At 43.4% G+C, this 22,195-nt stretch overlaps 1 protein-coding gene across 2 annotated transcripts; it reads right to left on the minus strand.

Moving 5' to 3' along the window:
* Nucleotides 1-975: 975 nt before the first annotated feature.
* LOC308303755 (uncharacterized protein) lies at nucleotides 976-18,523 on the minus strand. 2 transcript variants are annotated; one of them, XM_080748251.1, is made up of 7 exons: nucleotides 18,477-18,523; nucleotides 13,237-14,236; nucleotides 11,692-11,908; nucleotides 9,242-9,673; nucleotides 6,384-6,615; nucleotides 3,042-3,321; nucleotides 976-2,142 (listed from the first exon to the last, which is right to left on the minus strand). In XM_080748251.1, the coding sequence occupies exons 2-7, from the start codon at nucleotides 13,297-13,299 to the stop codon at nucleotides 1,675-1,677; spliced, it is 1,692 nt and encodes a 563-aa protein (XP_080604377.1). In that variant the 5' UTR covers nucleotides 13,300-14,236; nucleotides 18,477-18,523; the 3' UTR covers nucleotides 976-1,674. The 2 variants fall into 2 exon arrangements, with proteins under 2 accessions (XP_080604377.1, XP_080604376.1); XM_080748250.1 differs by having other exon boundaries at nucleotides 6,384-6,618.
* Nucleotides 18,524-22,195: the final 3,672 nt, after the last annotated feature.

A 22,195-nucleotide genomic window follows, 5' to 3' on the forward strand; every position in this document is an offset into this window, starting at 1 on the left:
TGTCAGAGTTAAGTGGAGACCTTGACATTTTACATTTTGAGAACTACTGATTTAGACCAAAATGCAGGTTTAAATTGAATGCTGCAATGAATCTCTGTATTAACGATTAAACAGGATTTTTTTATAAGGCTCCATCAATTGTATCACGATATATACAATACCTTTGAAAAGGCATATCGTGGAGAAATTGTAGCGTCTCCACGATAATTATCACCATATATCGCCCACCCCTACTCTGCAGCCTTCGCAGGGATGATGATGATGATGATGATGATGATGATGATGACTCTGTCTGTCTTTTATCTATGATGACTGGTTTAGAGGGGAGTAAGGCTGTCACCATTATGACATTGTACATGCTGATTCATTGTCACTCAAATTATTGCGATTAACGATTTAATTGTGTTTTTGTCGTTGACAATTACAATTCTGTTTGGCTTCTGGGCTTTGAAAGTTGCACATGGCAGATATGAAAAATAACCTAAATAATAAATATACAAAGAAATGACTGACATATTTGACAACGTTATATCTAAAAGAAGAACATTGATAGTTGAAATAGCTGATCTACAAGCTCACAGCGCTTGTTAGCTTGTAGATTAGGTATCTCCGCTTTTTTCAACATGGAGACGAATATGACAAAATAATTACGATTACGTAAAATAATTGCGATTACTAATGTAATAATTGTGACAGGCTTAAGGCTCTAACAGAGTCCAGGGTGAAGAGCTATTCACTTCACCTCGGTGTAGTTTCCTAGCTATCACCTAGGCTTTGTTATGTATTTTTAGGTGATGGCTAGAAAACTACACCGCGGTGAAGTGAATAGCTCTTCACCCTGGACTCTGATAGAAGCTTTAGGGTGGAGGTGTACATTTGGGTGGAGGACCCCCAGGAGATGTACATATGGGTGGAGGACCCCCAAGCTTCCTGCTGGAGAAACAAACCTTGTGCATTTGTTGATTAAACCACAGGACAGCGTTGTACTGCGTGCAGACGGACATTTCCTTACTTTATAGAGGTTTCTTTACGCAGGGCTGATTGTTTTAAGGAAGGACTGCCTGGATGTGCACATATTCGTCATATTATGACTTTTACATAACTTAGTACTGTAGGGTTCATGTGGTTTTAAAAACCTGTACCATGTCAGTCTGATGCGTTCAGCCCACAAGAGGTCAAAGTCATGGGTTTGAAGATGGAGGAGCCGTTCTGACAGGGAGGAGCGGAGACGTGGCATATAATTATTATTATTATTATTATTTACAACAGCGTCAATAGAAAAGAAAAAAGAAAAAGGGAAGAAGAACAGGATTTCAAGCAAGGTGTTCTGACAGCAAGGTTCAAGAGCGCTCGACCCTGTGTGTGTGTGGGTGTGCGTGTGTGCTCGTGTGTGTGTGTAGGTGTGCGCGTGTGCTCGTGTGTGCATGTGCGCGCGTGTGTGTGGGGAGCATAATCTGGTCTGAGTTTTAACAGAAAAGTCAGATTCATACTTTGTTTCGCGTGGCGACGTCTCACGCCCGAGAACGCCCGACCCACAAGCCCACAGCACGTCGCGAACACGATGCACTGTGGGCTTGCAGGTCTGCTGTTCACCGTTTCTCTGCAGCTCTCAGCAGCAGAGCCGGAGCTCCATGAACCAACCAGGCTTTATTAAACTCCCGTCTGTCGTCCTCTTCAGCGCCGTCTCCTCCGCCTGTGGTCCACAGTTCTGCCCCGCCGCGGCGGCCGCTGCTGCTGCTGCAAGGTTCCGTTCACGCCGCCCGCCGCGGCCGCGGGAGGAGGAGGGGCTGCAGCGGCAGCAGCGGGGGGGAGTGGAAGGTCGGAGCGGAAAGTGCCGGTGTGCATCTCTGGCGGGGGCGGCGACGAGGTGGCAACAACCGCCGATGCCGAAGTCGCTGCTGCTGCTGCCGACGGGTTGTTAGACCGCCGGGGGAGTTGCTGTTGTTGTTGTTGTTGTGCTGTGTGTGTCTGCAGCTGCTGCTCTAACTGAGGCTGTGGTTCCACCGGCTGGAGGAGCTGCGTCTGCGTCTGCGTGGGAGGCTGCTGCGCAGGCGGGTTGACATGTTGTAGTTGTGTCTGGTGAGCCTGCTGCACCCGCGGGTGGGGGTGAGGGTGGGGGTGGGGGTGGTGTGGCGGTTGAGGCTGTCAGGGATGCAGAGACGGGATGATATGAAAAATGTTCAGTTAGTCTGTTCTTGAAGAGACTACTCTGTCAGTGGTTCTCAAACCTTTTCACGTGAAGGACCCCCAAAATGATATTTATCTGGCCACGGACCCCCATCTCAAAATATTTAGTTTCCAGGGACCACCCAGAAGCAAAATTTGAGTTACAAACGTTCCCTTTGAAAATACATATAATATATTCAAAGATTTGCACACATTTTCACGACTTTTTCAAAAATAGCAGATCTACAAGCTCGCAGCGCGGCACTCGGTGCCGCGCTGTATATTCATTAGAGGCGCTGTATAGCTTGTATATCTGCTATTTTTCAATAGTTAAAGCATAAAATAATGATACACAATAATGTGTACCCGTTCTAAATGGGTTAATGTGTACCCGTCCAGAATGGCAGAATGGGTTAAAGGTGATACACCATGCATTTAAAAAGTATTTATGTCATATTGTTTAAGTCCCAAAAACGTTTTTCAAAAGGTTTGAGGCTAAATTACCACTCCTGAATTGAGAGCCTCTCATTTTTGAATGGCTCTCAGAGCATTTTCAGCTGCAGTACCACCTTTGCCCCCCCCCCCCCCCCCCCAAAAAAAATCTTTTTGAAAAAAAAACAAAACAACAGAAATCTTCAAAAACGGCCGTTTATGACGTCACAAACGGCAGCAAATCTAGACAGCCTGTTTTGAGAACCCTTGGGATGCTTTTAATCTCCGCCTTCCCAAAACCAGAGAAAGACACAACGGTCTGAAATGGGACTTTGTGAGGATAGAAGGTGCTAGTGGGACCCCAAAAAAAAAGTTTTAAAATAGGAAAAGTGAATTTTCATGGTGTATCACCTTTAAGTAACAAATGTGAGTGTTTTTCTCACCGCTGCGGGCGGCGCTTGCTGCTGCTGCTGCTCCAGAACTCCCAGCAGCCTTTGCAGCAGCAGGTTGTTCTGCTGCAGCGACACGGCCAGGGACTCCTGCGAGGACACCAGCGTCCGCAGGTCCCGGCGGAAGCCCTCCGAGAAGTCCCTCAGGCTCTTCTCCACGCGGTCGCCCAGCTGCACCGCCGCCTCGCCCAGCACCCGCAGCTCCTCCTCCAGCCACGAGCCCCGCGGGGGGGCCTCCAGGGGCCCCGGCTGGGGCCCCAGAGACGGCTGGGGGCTGCCAGGGGGAGGAGAAAGAGAAAGAACGTTGGTTGGGATTACAGTCGTCGACGGAGAGGAGACATAGATAATCCTCCTCTGGTGCCATAGTTTTGTACCTTTTCTGGTTTTCATGTGTCTAGGAGGTTGACAGTACTACATTAGACAGGGGGTGTGGTTGTTATGAGAAATTATGCATTCTCTTTTCATTTGGGTTTTTAGCTGGAGGATGCCACCTGCTGGGTCAGACGTGCCATTCCAAAAACACCCATACTTATTACATCACACAATCAACCCCTCCCCTAATTACCATTCACCCAACACACGTGGGTGTGGCTAACTTCAGCTGGGTCACCACCCACCATGACAACCACGCATACCAATGAACTGGTGGGTGTGGCCACATAAAAACACCATTTTAACTCTTTCTGTACACTTTTTTGGAAAATTTCTTCCTCCTAGTATAATCATAATTGTAGATAATAATGTTTTATAGAGGGGAAAATCATGGCACCCCATCTTTAAAGAGAGAATTGTGGTTGAATCGACTACTTGAAAACTATGGCACCTGTAGGCCTAAACGAAGATTTTGATATTAGGCCTTTTTTTGTAAAGAAACTAATAGAGGGTTTACTGTGGTGATAGTTTGTCTATTACTCTTGTGATTTGGTCAACATGAAGTTTTGAATCAAGTCAGGATCTGATTTCCTTTCAAGAGCCGTTTTTTTAATTTTCTGCATTTTTATAAAAAAGAAAAAAAAAACATTAAAAATATTGTTAGAAAATCATGTATATTCATATGTAATCATGTAACAAAAATAATCATGTAATTTTGTGAATTATGTCCTATTTCTGAATCATGTCTATAATGTATCACTGATATGCGCTCCAGCTCACCACCAGGTGGGGCTAATGATCACCAGTGTCGCAAATGTATATAAAGACATTGTTTCCTACAGTACATCCGGTTATACTGAAGAAGACCCCAGCAGGTCGAAGCGTTTATTTTTTGCTGCTTGTTAAATAATAAAAAATTGGAGCGACCAAGAGAGTGAGTGCGAGCTACCTTCTTTGTTTCTAGTATTGCTGCACTGTCAGTTATAGCTCGGCATCGAAGAACGGAGCATGTGCGTTATTCTTTCTCTAAATGTTGGGATTACAGTCGTCTCAAAGTGAGGAACAGGGTTCCCACACATTTTTACCAATGAATTTCCAAAAACCTTTCCAGAATGTTTAACCCAATTTCCAGGCCTATATTACAACCATTCATTGCAATAATGAGTGTCTTACTCCTATGTGCAACAATGCCCAAAGAAAGGCAGTGTGGCAAAAATAAAGCATAGAAGCCAAATCATTTTCTACACCAGCTATTCTAGGACAGCAGTTCTCAAACTTTTCAGGCCGCGACCCCCAAAATAATCATATTTTAACTGGGGACCCCCCCACGACCACCAAGATTTGAGGCATTACATTTGTGAAAATAGCCGATCTATATGCTCACAACGCCTCGCAACGCGAGGCGTTGTGAGCATATAGATCAGCTATTTTCACCATTTCAGCCTCTAATATTTGACAATTTGGCCAATGTTTAATTTGTCATTTCAGAGGTATTGAAAAAGTCCTTAAATTGTCACTTTAGAAATGTGCAGATATATACCCTCTATACACTTAAACTTCATGTTGGTTTGTTTACTTTTGAGTGAGAAAATAATGTTGCACATTAAGCTAATCATCTGGGGACCCCCCAAAATAATTTGGGGACCCCCCTGGGGGTCTCGACCCACAGGTCGAGAACCACTGTTCTAGGAGTTAAATCCCTTACGCTTCATCACCGATGATTCATGCGTTGTTCTCAATAGTTAGGTTGCACTTCACAGGTTGGCGTCACGTCTCAATAGTTAGGTTGCACTACACAGGTTGGTGTCACGTGACAAAGGAACTGATCTACAGTGTCACACTGCAGCACTTTGTGAGCTTGTAGATCTGTTCTTACTTCTTTTTGCCACACGCATTGGGCAGCAATCAAGCAGCCCGTTTGGTGAAAAACTACTCATGCAATATATGTGTTATGTTATAACCTCCTGGAGAATCAATAGCCAAAAACAATGCATAGACAAAACATTTTTCCAGGACCCTTGATCCAAACCTTTTCCAGCACTGGAAAAAGATTTTTCTAATTTCAAAATATTTCCAGAAATGTCATGAACGTGGGAACCCCGGGAGGAAATAATGACCAAAAACAGATGTCAAAAACGGAAGTACTGGAATTTGGCAAACTTTGGAAGCCAATCTTAGCCAATCAGGAAGGAATATGAAAAATCTGAAAAGACCAGTTTCTTTAATGACTATCGTCAGAGATACTGTGTAACGATGTGCGTGATTTCTTTTTAGGAGTACTTTCCAAATATTCTCCTCTGTGTTGGTGCTATAACAGGCTCATGTGAAAGATTCAGGGCAGAGGTTCTGCTCTGCCACCCAGGGAGTGTGCGTACAAAGTTTCACTGCCATCGTGGCAACGGTGCCAGAGATTAGCTGTTCACAGACAGAATGACGGGACACACGGACGGACGGACAGGGTGCAAAACACAGTCTCCCCATGCCTTTCGGCCTGGCGGAGACAACAACAAAACAATAAGTGGACACCAAAGGAGAACTCTAAGCCAGTGTTTCTCAACCTTTTCAGGCTGCAACCCCCAAAATAATCATATTTGAACTTGTGACCCCCACCCTGCACAAGCACTTGGCTCTTGGAATATAGGAGTTGGCATTACATTTAGTTTGACTCGATCTGTTCCATAGTGAAAATAGCAGATCTACAAGCTCACAACGCCTCGCAGCAATTTCTGCCTCTAATATTAGAAAATCTGACCAATATTTGACCAGAGGTACTAAAAAGGTCTTTAAAGTCCTTAAATTGTCACTTTAGAAATGTGCAGATACCCTCTATACACTTAAACTTTATGTTGGTTTGTTTAAAGTTGAGTGAGAAAACAATGTTGCACATTAAGTTAATCATCTGGTGACCCCCAAAAATAATTTGGGGACCTCCCCTGGACCCCCACTGCTCTAAGCTGTGCTGACCTGGGCGGGGGGCTGCCGTTGAAGAAGGGGGCGCTGTAGAGGGGCGAGGGGGGCAGCCACCGTTCGGAGGGGGGCGGGGGTCCGATGCCCAGGCCCAGCCCCAGGCCCAGCTTCTCCTCCATGCTGTTCTCTGGACCCCCGTCACAGTCGGGGTCCCCCAGGTCCCGGCCGTCCCTCTCCGGGTTGTCCTCGTCCTTCTCCAGGCCGTCCCGCTCAGAGCCGTCCCCTCCTCCTACTGACACACACAGGATCAACACTGTGGCACTGCTCTGTCACCCTGCTAGACCAGGGGTTTTCAAAGTGGGTGACGGGGCACCCTGGGGTGCCGTGACGGCAGTCCAGGGGTGCCGCGAGATCATTTGATAATATTTGGAATTTATTTGGACACTTGAAAACATATTTAGTATCATTTTAAACTTGAAGTACACAGTTATTTCCAGTCAGTTCTCTCAATGTTTTCCTCGCAACGTATTCAAATATCGTCACTGTCTTGGCAGAAACCTCGTATCTCCAAGTTTCAAACGTGTACGTCTTTTAGCAAAGCCCTGCTTCATCATACAAGACTGTCGCACAAAACTAGTGAAAACAGCAGATCTACAAGCACACAACGCCTGGCGATGCGAGGCGTTGTGTGCTTGTAGATCTGCTGTTTTCAATAGTTTAGTACATTTTATTGATGATAAAATACTAAACGAACGGTTTAGGACGTTTCCACCTGACGACGACGATATGCTGTAAATATAAGGTGCTGGGAGTGAAAATTATAATGTAGGGTGCCTCGGATTAAAAAAAATATTTATGGGGTGCCCTGAGACAAAAAAGTTTGGGAACCCCTGTGCTAGACCACAAGTCAAGCAGACAGTGACACATGCCAAACCTCAGTCCTTTTAAGACCGAGTTGTGATCTTTCTTTAGGTGTGATGATATTGATTGATTGAAACATTTATTAGAAGTTTGCAATAGAAAAAAGTACAGTTTCATGACAGTACAAATCGCTGGTACAAGGTCAACTAAAAGGAGATCCTAGAAAGCTGCTATTCTATAAGAATAGAAGTGTGGTTGTGGCCACTGGCCCTGGAGGAACACACAGAGATAGTGTCTCTGGAGCGTAGACACAGTTTTAAAGAGGATAGGGGACATTAAATCAAACTAATACACTTAATGGATTATAAGGTAAAACATAACTGATTTGAAGAAAATAGTCTCTGGAAAAGTGGAGAGAGGATGTTTAGTACCTTGACTAGTTGATCCAACTAGGACACCCCAGAAAGATAGATCCTAACTATAATCATAATAATAACTAGAAAAGATGCAATTTGGGGAATTGCAAGTGTGGTTGCCTATGTATTGTAGCCAACAACTGTTTTTGAAACTTGACTTAAAGGTGTATTCAGTGATAATGAAAGTGGCCGGGGGTCAACTTGTCACAGCGTGGAAATATTTAGTTTTTTATAGATTTTCTACACCATTATAATGTTCTCGTTTTGATCATTAGACCCGATCACTGAATATATCGGTATGTCTCCAGCTTCAGGATATGTATGATACTGATTTACTATGAGACTGTGGCATTTTATGAGTTCACTAGTTTACAATCTAGGCATTTAGCAGACATTCTTAATTCAGAGCGACTGTGGTTCTCAAAACTTTTATTTTGACCATCATAACATAACTACGGCCATACTCTACCCTGATTGGTCGAGGACTGGCTGGCCACCTCTGAAAACGGAATCTAGCTATGCTCGCAACACGGGCCATGGTGGAAGTCCTTATATGGTCAGCACACATTCTAGTGAGGAGAATGAATGGAAAATGTACCAATTATTTTTATTTGAATGAAATACAATCACTGAATATACCTTTAATCCTGGAACTACTACCACTCCCCAGTGAACTCTCTCTCTCTCTGTCCCTCCAATCTTTTGGTGGTTCTTTTTGGCTCATCTTATCAACCCAGGTTTTTCACTCAACTTCTTCACTTCAACTTAAAGGAGCTATAGTCAACTTTTTCATTGTAGGGCCGACACTTTGTTTACATCCTAGTCTATAGACTAGAATGTAAACAAAGTGTCGGTCTGACAATGGCCAAAATGATTATTTTATCATTATTTTACGCTTTTTGTGGTCATTTTTGAATAGAAACACATATATAAAGCTTATTTTTTTATAAAATATTTTCGAAACATAATTGTTATTTTAGCATCCGTTTTTCAAGAAAAAGTTGACTATAGCTCCTTTAATGTATGAATAATGTATAAAGTCTTGTTATAACATACTGGTCTCGCCTTTCAGCCGAGCCCACAACAGGGTTCCCACACATCTTTACCAATTCATTTCCAAAACTTTTCCAAAAACTTTCCAGAATATTTAACCCGATTTCAGGACGATTTCAGGACTATATAACAATAATCCAGCTCAATAACAGGTCGCTTACTCCTATGCGCAATGCCTAAAGACAGGTAGTGTATGCCAGTGGTTCTCAACCTTTTCAGGCTGTGACCCCCGAAATAATCATATTTGAACTGGAGACCCGGGCACCCTGACGAGCACTAAGAGTTGAGGAATTTTTTATAACACGGTTTTATTGTGAAAATAGCAGATCTACATGCTCACAACGCCTGTGAGCTATTTTCACAATTTCTGCCTCTAATATTTGACAATTAGGCCAATGTTTAATTTGTCATTCCAGAGGTATTAACAAAATCAATAACCAAAGACAATGCATAGCTATTTTGTCCAGGACCTTCCAGGACCCTTGAGCAATTCCAAAACTTTTCCATTACTGGAAAATTATTTTTCTAATTTCAAAATATTTCCAGGACTTTCATGACCGTGGGAACCCTGCCACAACAACGTACCTGGATCAGAGTCGGTGAAGCAGGGGAAGCTGATCTTGGCCCTGGTGCTGTGCTTGGAGCGGCCCTGCTGCTGGAGCCTGGGGCTGGCCTGCGAGGGCCGTCCCAGGCCGGAGGAGCCCCGGCCGGACGGCAGGTAGCAGGTGCGGTGGCGGGCGTCGGCCAGTCGGCCGCCGTTGCGTCTCTTCAGGTCGTCCCAGCGCTTCTTGACCTCGCGGAGGGTGCGCGGCACCCGCGACACGGCGTTGACGCGCTCCAGGATGCCCGCCCAGATGCGCTCCCTCTCGCGGCGCCGCAGCCGCCCCGCCGGGCCGAACAGCTCGCCCTCGCAGCGCGTCACCTCCGACACCAGCACCTCCAGCTCCGCCCCGCTGAAGCGGCTCTTCCTCTTGCCCGCTCCGCCTGCCGCCGCCAGCGCTGCTGACATCCCCCTGTCTGCGGGGAGGACACATTGCACACTGTTTAAATTTAGGCCTAGAATTATTGGATGCTTTAACTATTAAAAAATAGCAGATATACAAGCTTACGGTGCCGCGCTGCGAGCTTGTAGATCTGCTATTTTTGAATAAAAGTCGTGAAAATGTGTGCAAATCTTTTGAATATATGTATTTTCAAAGCAAACGTTTGTAACTCAAATTTTGCTTCTGGGGGTTCCTGGAAGTAAATATTTTGAGATGGGGGTCCGTGGCCAAATAAATATCATTTTGGGGGTCCTTGACATGAAAAGGTTTGAGAACCACTGACATAGTAGTCTCTCAAGAACAGACTAACTGAGCTCCAGTTAAGTGAAAAGGACCTTTACTTTGACGATGGCTAAGCCAGATTGCTGACATAGAAACATTTTTTTTTTTTCAAAAAACCTTAAAAGGATTCAAAAGACACTTATAGAATCGGGTCAAAATTCAAATTTTCACGATATTTAAAAAATAGCAGATCTACAAGCTCGGAGTGCCGCGCTGTGAGCTTGTATATCTGCTATTTTTCAATAGTTAAAGCATAAAATGATACACAATACTGTGTAGTGTGTATGCGTTCTAAATGGGTTAACCAAATGAACCCTAACATCCTAACGCTGCTGATATCCCCCTGTCTGCAGGGAGGACACATTACGCACTGTTTAACCAGATGAACCCTAAAAGCCCCTATCAGAGTCTGCGGTGAAGAGCCTGTCACCGCGAATTGTAGGTGATAAGCTATGCACCTAAAGTGAGAAAACAAGTGGAGGCCATCATAGTCAGTCACGGTGAAGTCCTATCACTGTGACTGACTGGTCTAGATCGACCAATCAGTGAACGGGTGATGGGCCGATCTGTCTGATAGTAAAAACAGAGAGATGTGTCGGGGTTCGCGGTGGATAGCTCTTCACCGCGAGTAATGACGCAATGTTGTAGTTTTATGACCTAACTCTTTTACTGCTTCGGACGTTCCTGTCCGCCCCAATTTTGATGGCGGTACGTTGCCAATGCGGCTCGTTCTTTTTACCTCGTCTGATGATTGTAAGCTGATGAGGGGTCGCGCCGCCGCGTACAGTAAAAACATCTCCCGTAACGCTGCTCTCAAAAACCCACCGCACGTTAGCAATAATGGAGTCCCAAATCACTTCCTGGCTGTTTTCTGTGGATCTGTTTTAGAAAATGCATTTCTATGCTGTGAAGGTATGGCAGGCGAAATGGCCCAATTCACATGAATTCTTGCATAAGGCTGCCCTCTGCCGCCAGTTTGACCAAAGCACACATTTGAGGATCCATTTTAAAATGAATTAGTTTAGAAAGAACCAATAGATAATTTTCTATAACGTCGCAAAGGTAAGCTGCTTTTTGCTGGCACCAGCCCCAATACATAAATAGTAACATCTGGCAGTAGGACAGTTAAAAAGACTACACCGCGGTGGATAGCTTATCACTGCGGTGCCTACTATGATAGGGGCCTAACATCACCGCGGTGCTGACATCCCCCTGTCCGCAGGGAGAGGAGAGGGGCTACTCACTCTGTTCTAAAGTTAAAGAGGTGGTGCCATGATTCCCCCCCCCCCATCTAAAACATGATTATCAGGTATTATGAGTATACTAGGAGGAAGACTTTTTCCAAAAAAGTATACAGAAAGAGTTAAAATTGGGTTTTTATGCGGCCACACCCCCAGTTCATTAAGTATGCATGGATGTCATGGTGGGTGGTGACCCAGCTGATATAGCCACACCCCACAGTGTTGGGTGAATGGTAAATAGGGGAGGAGTTGATACTGTGACATACTTAGTATCTGTGTTTTTTAACTGACACTTTTGACCACAAGATGGCAGCCTCCAAGAGAAAACAAACACATACTAAGAGAATACATCATTTCTCATAAAAACCACACCAGGGTGTCTAATGAAGTACTTTCAACCTCCTAGACACATGAAAAACAGAAAAAGTACAAAACTATGGCACCACCTCTTTAAGGTCCTCCTACTCACTGTGTTCCAGGGACAGCAGGTCGTCAGAGGACATGCCGGGGGCCATGATGTTGGGGTGGACCACCACCACGTTGAAGGGCAGCCCCCCCGGCAGGGCCCCCCCTCCTCCTCCCCCTCCCCCGCTGTTCTCACAGCTCCCTTCCGAGTCCTCGTCCTCGCGGGGGAAACCGTCCTCCGACGCGCCCCCTCCCCCCAGGGGGCCCTCGGGCGACTCCACCTGGTGGTCAGCGGTGGGGAAAATAACTCACATTAGCCCCTTTTCCACGAGGAGGTGTGTTAGATAAGGATTGATTGATATCAATATAAAATTACATTTTAATGTTAGACACCACTTTCAGTTTTAAAAGTGTCAAGGTTATTTTGTTTTGATCTAATAAATAATCCATGTGATGAGATATGCTCCACTCCAGGTGTGTACAAAGGATGTTGGCCAGACTAATTATATCCCAAGATACTGGGCCCAAGACACCAAAACATCTGATATCCCTTGGTATGTTTAATTGTCCAATCAGAATGTGACTAATGTATTCTGTAACTCCATATATCTGTGAGATTATGTTTTGTATAGGCAGAAGGCACTATGGGTGAATTGCTGTTCTGTACGTTGAACTCTGCACAATTCTTTCAATACAACTAACAGAAAAACTGACTTGCACTGGTGTGTGGCCTCTTTTATTGTGTGGGACTCTGACTGACTGTGGTTTTACTCTTCTGGGAAAGGATAACTTTCTTAAGGAATTACAAATATGGGAATTAATCTAAAACCCATCAAGGTGGAACCAGAACTTTAAAGCAGGGGTTTTCAAAGTGGGTGACGGGGCACCCTGGGGTGACGGGGCACCCTGGGGTGACGGTCGGGGCACCCTGGGGTGCCGCAACAGCAGTCCAGGGGTGCCGCGAGACAATTTGGTAATATTTGGAATTTATTTGAACACTTAAACAAATATTTGGTATCATTTTAAACTTGAAGTGCAAAGTTATTTTCAGTCAGTTCGAACCAAAATGGCTATTATCTCAACGTTTTCCTCGCAACATAATCACTAAAATATCGTCACTGTCGGGCAGAAACCTTGTATCTCCAAGTTTCAAATGTGTACGTCTTTTGGTAAAGCAAAGCCCTGCTTCATCATACAAGACTGTTGCACAAAACTAGTGAAAACAGCCGATCTACAGGCACACAACGCCTCGCGATGCGAGGCGTTGTGTGCTTGTAGATCTGCTGTTTTCATTGTTTAGTACATTTTCTAATCTAGATGATAAATAGAAAACAAACAGTTTTGGACATATAAGGTTTCCACCCGACAACGACGATATGCTATAAATATAAGGTGCTGGGAGTGAAAATTATAATGTAGGGGTGCCTCGGATTAAAAAAAATGTATGGGGTGCCCTGAGACAAAAAAGTTTGGGAACAAATAACTCAAACGTGCACTTGAGTACAGTACTTAGGTAAATGTCCTCACTGACCTTGATGTGCATGGGAGGGGACTGACCTTGATGTGCATGGGAGGGGACTGACCTTGATGTGCATGGGAGGGGACTGACCTTGATGTGCATGGGGGGGGACTGCTCGTACAGCAGCCCCCCCTCCTCGTAGTACTCCGTCATCAGGTCGGGCGTCGGCTGACTCCCATTGGTCGCTGCACAGGGTCACACTGGTCCCGCCCCCTGAAGCAAGGCCGCGCCTGGCCACGCCCCACAGTGCATGGTGGCCACGCCTTCACATCACCTGGGCCATGGCATTCAGGACTCTGGCTGCTCAACGTGGGGGTCCCTTGAGGGGTTTCCACGGGGGTCCACCAGACAAAACTGGTTTAATTTCCTTGTTATTTCACCAGCTAGAAGTGTTACCGAATGTCTTCGGTAACACTTAATAGTACATGTCTTAGAGTGTACTATTCTTAGGTTTCAGCAGAATAAAAACAAATCTTAAAACTAATAATCTTAATATAATACCACAACAAAAATTATCCTCTTATATATTGGTGGTGGGGTCTCGCTTGGCCACAAACTCTTTTCAAATGGGGTCCGCACGGCCAAATCCCTATGAATTAGGGGGTCCTCGACATGGAAAATGTTTGAGAACCACTGAACTCGAAAAAAATAAAAAATAAAAAACGTTTTCCTCTCGAGTGCCGTTTAAATCAAATCGATTCAATTGTGTCGAATTAGTTTACACAATATTGTAGAGAATATTCACTACTATATATACAGCTGTTCTGTCCATGGAAGCAGACATGTCCATGTGTGAGTTCTATGAGCCTGGGTGGGACTGGTGCTCAGTTCTATGTTAGCTCAGTTCTATGTTAGCTCAGTTCTATGTTAGCTCAGTTCTATGTTAGCTCAGTTCTATGTTAGCTCAGTTCTATGTTAGCTCAGTTCTATGTTAGCTCAGTTCTATGTTAGCTCAGTTCTATGTTAGCTCAGTTCTATGTTAGCTCAGTCCCTCTTCATCCAGACTGTTCAGGTGTTGTGGTACAACAGCTCCTAACATCCAGACAGAGGACCTGAACAGCTCCTAACATCCAGAGGATCCTTCACACCGCTGGAACAGAGAGAACAAACAAACATCTGGCTTTACAACACCAACTTTGGGTTTCTTTTTTTACAACAAAGGTTCATATTTTAGATAGTCATTAGAGAAAATAAAAAGATGTGTTAAAATGTTTTCATTTACTGCTTTCTATCGTTCGTGCACAGATCATGCACTACGCATGTTAGCCGGGGATCCAGTCCCTCATAATGGGAGAGGACCTGTGATGTTCTGCCGCACTTTTTATTTCTGTTTTATCTATTAGTTTGGTCATTAAGGTCCACAGAATGAGAGGTCTGCTCTGCCGGAAACTTCGCGAAAAAAAGTTATGGCCATTTGTATATTCACTGTCCCATTGACTCCACTAGAAATATTTAAAAAAGAAAATAAATCTGCTTTAAGTAGCATGTGAGGGGTCAAACTAGGGGTTCCTCATCATTCTGAATCCATTGCAAGCATTTGTTTTGCATGAAAAACATTCCTTGGGCAAAATTTTGGCCATCCAAAACTGTGAAAAGTGGAAAAAAAGTGATGACTCATCAATATATCCAAGAAGAAGACATGTTTTTTTTTTTTTTCTAAGTGTTGAACTTTGGAAGCGCTTGTCTTCAATACCGCAACGTCCTGCTGCCTCCTGCATTATGTGACATTTAGAACCAGCTGATACACAGGACCGTTGAGTGATTTCCCTCAAGCGCTTCCAATACTCCAATACTTAGAAAAAAATAATCACCTGAACTATCTGTCTATGGTAGATTTTTCTGAAACCAGATGGAAAGGATAAGTCAAGCTTTCCATAGAGCCGCAATACTGGTGAGTTTGACGTCGTTTAATACAATCAGATTTTGACGCATTGAATCCCGATGGGAGGTATTGCAACCCTACACTAGATAAAGAAAATCTAGTGCAATTTGAGGCTAGTTTACACCATGCAGACTTAACAGGATGAGGTGACCATAGACACAAGACAAAGAGCCTATCCAAAACTGTTATATAATGATGCAAAAAGTTTGCATAGTTCTGTGTATATTTGTCTGTCATTTAATGTCTCTATGAATTGAGTACAAAGGACCCCAATGTAAACAAGCCATAGTGCTTTCTTGGGTTTAAATCCTATTAGTAGACCTTGCATCTGAACTATACTATCTGTACTTTTCCTATGAGAACTGCTGATAAAGTATTTATTTAATCAGTCAATCAAGTTAATTCTAGAACAGGGGTCTTCAACGTTTTCAGGCAAAGGACCCCCAGAACTGAGAGAGAGATGAAGCAGCCAGGGACCCCCTCTACATATTGTATAAAACAGATTTTCATCGACTTGTTTGACAGCCCTGTCATCAGTCTATGTTGGATTCGTGTTTTTTTTTTCTTTTTCAGACATTTAACCACTTCAATCGTCGATATGTAGTGAACTTGACCTTTCACTCTGTACTTGGTCTGCTCTTTTTCCCCACTACATCAAACCTCTTTGCTGAAAATAGCCGATCTACAAGCTCTCGGAGATTCTCCTCAGAATAAAGATGCGAGGGTTCAAAGTTTTTAATTGAAGATAAGTATCCTATCACACAAGGATTTGGCGTCCCCCCCTGTAGTAACTCTGAGGACCCCCTAGGGGTCCTGGACCCCCTGTTGAAGACCCCTGCTCTAGAAGTTAGCCTGGTGACATAATAAACATAAACATGACTAGATTCAGATCATAAATGGCCTCCAAAATCATCGGTCGGCCCATCAACCAAGGCTTCCTTGACAGCCAGAATGCTGCAGTAGTGCGTCTGGCCCAAAAAATGGCAGACGGTCCCTCACACCCCCTCCATCAGGAGTTCGAGCTTCTCCCATCGGGGAGGCGGCTCCAAGCCGCGCGGTGCAAGCTGCAAAGGACCAAGAAATCTTTTGTGCCCCATGCCATCACCCTCCTAAACAAGAAGAAGGGGGGTAGATAGGGGAATGAACTTTTAGAATTTTAGAATTGGACAATTTCCGGGTGGACTTGTTTTATTGCCGGTCTTGTGTTGAGTCTGACTCTGTATGTGTCTGTGTTTTTATTGTGATGTTTTTCTGTTTAGTTGTTTCTAATAGGCTGGCACTTGTTGCACATTACAAAAAAATTCTGTGTAAACAGACAATAAACTGACCTGAACTTGAACTTGATAACAGTTCCACTCTCTCCACTCCCATGTCCCTGCACTACCTATCTATTATTCACAGTAACAGTCAGTCACACGGGGGTCCCTCCCTACCCTGGCAGGCTGGCACCACATATTTCCAGATGGGGGACCCCCCTTTCTCTCCACTGCCCCCATCACCCCAACAAAAACACACATCCATTCTGGGGGTCCTTGGCATGAAAATGTACCGATAACCACCCCTCTAAACAAAGTGTACCCTGTGACTGCATAGCAGGTGTAAACAATGTAAACAAGCTTGTAGACCCAGGGTCTTCAATAGGGGGTCCGGGAACCCTAGGGCAGGGGTTCCCAAACTTTTTTGTCTCAGGGCACCTCATGAATATCTTTTTAATCCGAGGCACCCCAAAAATAATTTTCACTCCCAGCACCTTATATTTATAGCATATCGTCGTTGTCGGGTGGAAACCTTGTATGTCCAAAACTGTTTGTTTTGTATTTATCATCTATAAAATGTACTAAACTAGTGAAAACAGTAGATCTAGTGCTTGTAGATCGTCTGTTTTCACTAGTTTTGTGCGACAGAGGTTTCTGCCTGACAGTGACGATATTTTAGTGATTATGTTGCGAGGAAAACGTTGAGATAACAGCCATTTTGGTTAGAACTGACTGAAAATAACTTTGTACTTCAAGTTTAAAATGATATTAAATATTGCATTGTCCAAATAAATTCAAAATATTATCAAATGATCTCGCGGCACCCCTGGACTGCCGTCGCGGCACCCCAGGGTGCCCCGTCACCCACTTTGAAAACCCCTGCCCTAGGGGGTCCTCAGAGTTACTACAGGGGGTCCTCCAAATCTTTGTGTGATAGAACCTTTTTTATATAAACCACTTGAACCCATAGTGTCCTTATTCTGAGAACTTTAGCTCTGCGAGGCGTTGTTGTGAGCTTGTAGATCTGCTATTTTTGTCAAAGAGGTTTGGTGTAGAGGGGAAAAAAGAGCAGACTAAGTACAGAGTAAAAGCTTATTAAGTATTGACGGTTCAAGTGGTTAAATATCTGAAAACACACATTGACATGAATCCAAAATACACTGATGATTGTGCTGTCAAAAACAATGAAACTATATGGAATCTATGGTTGTGGGGGGTCTCTGCTGCTTCATCTCTCTCTCAACTAAGGGGTCCTTGGCCTGAAAACGTTGAAGACCCCTGTTATGTCAGATCATAACAGTTCCACTCTCTCCACTCCCATGTCCCTGCAGTACCAATCTATATATTATTCACAGTAAATGGTACAGCAAAAGAACAACGACAGGGGGGTCCCTACCCTGGCAGGCTGGCACAGTGGCACCACATATTTCCAGATGGAGGACCCCCCCCCCCCATTCTGGGGGTCCTTGACATGAGAATGTACTGATAACCACCACTCTAAAGTGTACCCTGTGACTCTATAGCAGGTGTAAACAATGTAAACAAGCATTTAGACCCAGGGTCTTCAACAGGGGGTCCGGGAGCCCTAGGGGGTCCTCAGAGTCACTACAGGGGGTCCTCCAAATCTTTGTGAAAAAGAACCTTTTTCATATTAACCACTTGAACCCATAATGTTCTTATTCTGAGAACTTTCACCAAAAATAGCAGATCTACAAGCTCACTTGCGAGGCGTTGTGAGCTTGTAGATCTGCTATTTTTGGCAAAGAGGTTTGTTATCAAGTTAAATATCTGAAAACACACATTGACATGAATCCAAAATACACTGATGATTGTGCAGGCAAACAACGAAACTATCTATGAATCTATGAACAGGTTGTGGTGGGGGGTCCCTGCCTGCCTGGCCTGCTTCATCTCTCTCTCTCTCAACTAAGGGGGTCCTTGGCCCTCAGAACGTTGAGGGGACCCCTGCCTGGTGTAGAAGACAGCAGCAGGTAAAACAAGTGTCGCATCGATGCAGCACAACATCCGCAACGGTTGCGCATTCCGCATGCATTACAAGCAGCTGATCATGCACTGTACTGTGCTAGCATGTGAGGCTAACTGGAGGCTAACAGTGTGTGTGTATGGGTGCATGGGTGCATGGGTGTGTATGGGGCAGTGTGGGGGCTCTGTGGGGCTGCTGTTGGCCTTACCTTACAGTTCAGTTCATGGATGATCAACACAACAACAACAACACCAGGATCTGCTCTGTGATGATGATGATGGTCTGATGCCGACGCATTGCTGTGAGCAAACACAGCACACGTCGCTTCTAATTGACGTCACGGAGGTTTTTCTTTTCTTTTTTTTTCTTTTTTTTTTTGAAAGATTTTGGAAACAATTCGTGACAAAAAAAAAAAAAAAAAAAAAAAATAAGAAGGCTGGAACAAACTATTCTTTTGTGTTCACATTTTAATATTTTCGGATATATATTAATATTAAGGATAAAATAAATAAAATGTCCATATACAGTATGGGCATTCCCAGATGATGCCCTGTTAGGGTATATGCCCATATATGGAGATCCCCAGGTATCAAACCCATCTCGCCAAGGCCCTGCTTGGCTTTACTAATTAACATATGTTTTATGCCCATATATGGAGATTCCTATATTGTCAATATTAAGGACATTATTTAGGATTTGGTAAAGTCCATATATGGGCATGTTTTGACATAACATTGTGTTGACTATCATGCATGGGTCTGTCTCCATATATGAGTAACTGGTCCCATATACATCACTGGCCAGATGGCCAAGAATTGGCGCGACCTCGCCTTGACGTTGCATGTCACCCTGAGGTGTCTTACTAGTAATTCCCCCTGGCTATGATTATTTTTAATCTTTTTATGTATTGATAACTTTCTACTAAAAAAAAAAAAAAAAAAAAACTTTTGGTAATTTTATTGTCTAATCAGGCTTTTATGAACACCCTGAACAGATTTTAATTTGCTTGATTAAATATTTAGATATTTGATGTAAATGTTACCAGGCCCTCCTCCTGCAGGAGGCCTCCACATACACACCCATTGTAACTTCAAACTCCATTTTAACCATGATAAGATTCATTAAAAACACCCATTATTTTTTCTGGTGACTCATAATACCCTCCTAATACGTGAGCAGGCCATGTTTTTTCGATAACTTTTTTCATTTATTTTTAATAATATTTTATTGTATTTAATCTTTTCCATTTTCCAAAATAACTATTAAAAATAAATGAAAAAGGTTATTGAAAAAAAGGCCTGCTCACGTATTAGGAGGGTAGTATGAGTCACCAGAAAAAGATAATGGGTGTTTTTAATTAATCTATCATGGTTAAAATGGAGTTTGAAGTTACAATGGGTGTGTATGTGGAGAGGAACTGGGCCTGGAGGGCCTGATAACATTTACATCAAATATCTAAATATTGAATCAAGCAAATTAAAAACTGTTCGGGGTGTTCATAAAAGCCTGATTAGACGATAAAATGACCAAAAGTTTTTTTGAAAGTGGAATATCCCTTTAATTTAATAATAATTCTTGCCAAATTTCACATCCATAAGTCTAAATTTAGTCATTCTAAGCCATCATTTATGTTATTTGAGATTGAAGCCACGCAGTACATTCACACGATTCGTGACTCAAAAAATAAGAAGGCTGAAAAAACTATTCTTTTGTGTTAATATTTTCGATTAGTATAGGCTAATTCCCCCTTGCTATGATTTTTCTTGAATGTATTGATAACTTGTCGTTTGAGTTGTTCTGTGCTGTACTGTCTGTTTTGTATTATCTTGTATGTCATGGAAATAATAATAAACGTTGCGTTAAGCTGAAAAACATCGAGAAAACTGTCAAAAACTGTCAAACTGACAATTTACATACACAAAAAAATGAAGTCAGAATTATGTTTTTTTTTAAGACTAGTAGGCCTATTTATTTTTGACAAAATATCTGAAGTTTTAAAACTATGGTATTGAGCTGACATTTGGCCAAAAAGTCAGAAATTGGAACATACACATTTACATAAACACACACACACACACACACACACACACAGTACACACAGCTACACACAGCTACACACACACACGCACGCACGCACACACACACACACACACACACACACACACACACACACACACACACACACACACACACACACTGTGTTGATCGTGTCCCAAACAACAATACAATAAGATCTGGTTGTCCCAGAGGTGAAGTGGTCCTTTAAGGCCTGCGGGAGGGCGTTCCACATGCATGTTGGTGGTATAGCAGGAGAACGAATTAGAGCCTTTATAGTGTTAAATCGGGGTTGAACATGCATTAATGGAGCTGCCTCTGGTGTTGTGATCGTGGACATCCTTGACCTTTAGGAAGTAGTTTGTCAGGTAATGGGTATCTTGGAGGTGTAGTGTATCTCGTACACCAGTAGTTTGTCAGGTACATGGGTATCTTGGAGGTGTAGTGTATCTCGTACACCTGCAGGCCCATTGCAAGATACTGTACTCTGTCAGCTACTTTGAACCACCCCACGCTTATGTAGTGATAAGTGGTGAGGTGGGCCCGAGAAGGAAGACCAAGCACGACAATAATCAGTTTGTTCTAGGCTGTTTGGAGCTTTAGGGTTAGGGTTAGAGAGTCTTTTGAACGGCTCTTTTGAAATGAACGATGGGATCCGGTTTGCTGTAGTAAAAGTACAAAAGTTTTGGTATCAAAAAGCAGCCTTAAAGTACCAATAGTAGAAAGTACTCATTTTGCAGAATAAAGCTCACAAGCTCACAATACTTCACGTTGTGACACATTGTGAGCTTGTAGTTTGGCTATTTTCAAATTGCGGGAAATGTATATATGGCCCAAATGTATATCAGGTTGAGGTGATTTGTAATTTTAATCCAAATCTACAAACTACAAAGTAACTAGTAACTAAAATGAGAGAGTCAGTTTCTGGAACGGCTCTTTGGAAGAAACGGATCCCAGAGATCCAGCTCACTTCAAAGAGCCATAAATCCCATCTCTAGAAGACTGAACACAGGGGCGTCACACCAAATTCTGGGCCCTGGGTACAAGGATTCACTGCGGGCCCCCCCATGAATGTTAACTATTGAAAAATAGCAGATATACAATCTCACAGCGCGGCACCGAGTGCCGCGCTGCGAGCTTGTAGATCTGCTATTTTTGAAAAATCGTGAAAATGTGTGCAAGAAACTTATGTTTCTATGTCAGTGGTGCTCAAACGTTTTCATGTGAAGGACCCCCAAGATGATATGTATTTGGCCACCGCCAGACCCCCATCTCAAAATATTTAGTTCCAGGGACCCCTCCCCGGAAGCAAAATTTGAGTTACAAATGTTCGCTTAAAAAATACATATTCAAAGATTTGCGCACATTTTTACGACTTTTCAAAAATAGCAGATCTACAAGTGAGCTTGTATATCTGCTATTTTTCAATAGCTAAAGTTACTATAGGGCCCCTCCACCTTGGGCCCTGGTAACTCAGTCCCACTTTCCTCCCCCTTGTGACGCCCCTGGAGGTTTAAATAGAAACCGACTCACATTGGCTGAAAGACTAACAAGACACAGGTGGATTTTGGTACCACCTGTTGCCGCACTTATAAAGTTGACGCCCACTAACTTCAATCAGACAGCTTTGTTTGGAAGCCGTGTGGCAAGGTAAATTTTTATTTGAGCTTTACACTCATTGTTGAAGCGATGTTGTTGAAATGCGTTGAATACGTTTGAATTCATGTTGATCAGTTTGAGTGAAGTTGTTCTCATTGTCCGTCCACACAGGCACACATCGACTTCTTTGAAGTGCAAGTATTCTGTTCCATCCATCCAGCTGCAGCCACTACAGGAGGTATTAGTCAGGTCCACTATGTATTTTTGTTGGAT

Source organism: Nannobrachium achirus, assembly GCF_963921795.1.
Source record: "Nannobrachium achirus genome assembly, chromosome: 2".
Classification (NCBI taxonomy): Eukaryota; Metazoa; Chordata; class Actinopteri; order Myctophiformes; family Myctophidae; genus Nannobrachium; species Nannobrachium achirus.

What these genes read in the sequence shown, in the direction of transcription:
- LOC308303755 (XM_080748250.1), bottom strand. Translation starts at nt 13,299, where the DNA reads ATGACGGAGTACTACGAGGAGGGGGGGCTGCTGTACGAGCAGTCCCCC. An exon ending in CCCCCCCCATGCACATCAAG is followed by an intron (nt 11,909 to 13,236) that starts GTCAGTCCCCTC and finishes GCTGACCACCAG; the next exon opens with GTGGAGTCGCCCGAGGGCCC. An exon ending in CCTGCTGTCCCTGGAACACA is followed by an intron (nt 9,674 to 11,691) that starts GTGAGTAGGAGG and finishes TCCTCCCCGCAG; the next exon opens with ACAGGGGGATGTCAGCAGCG.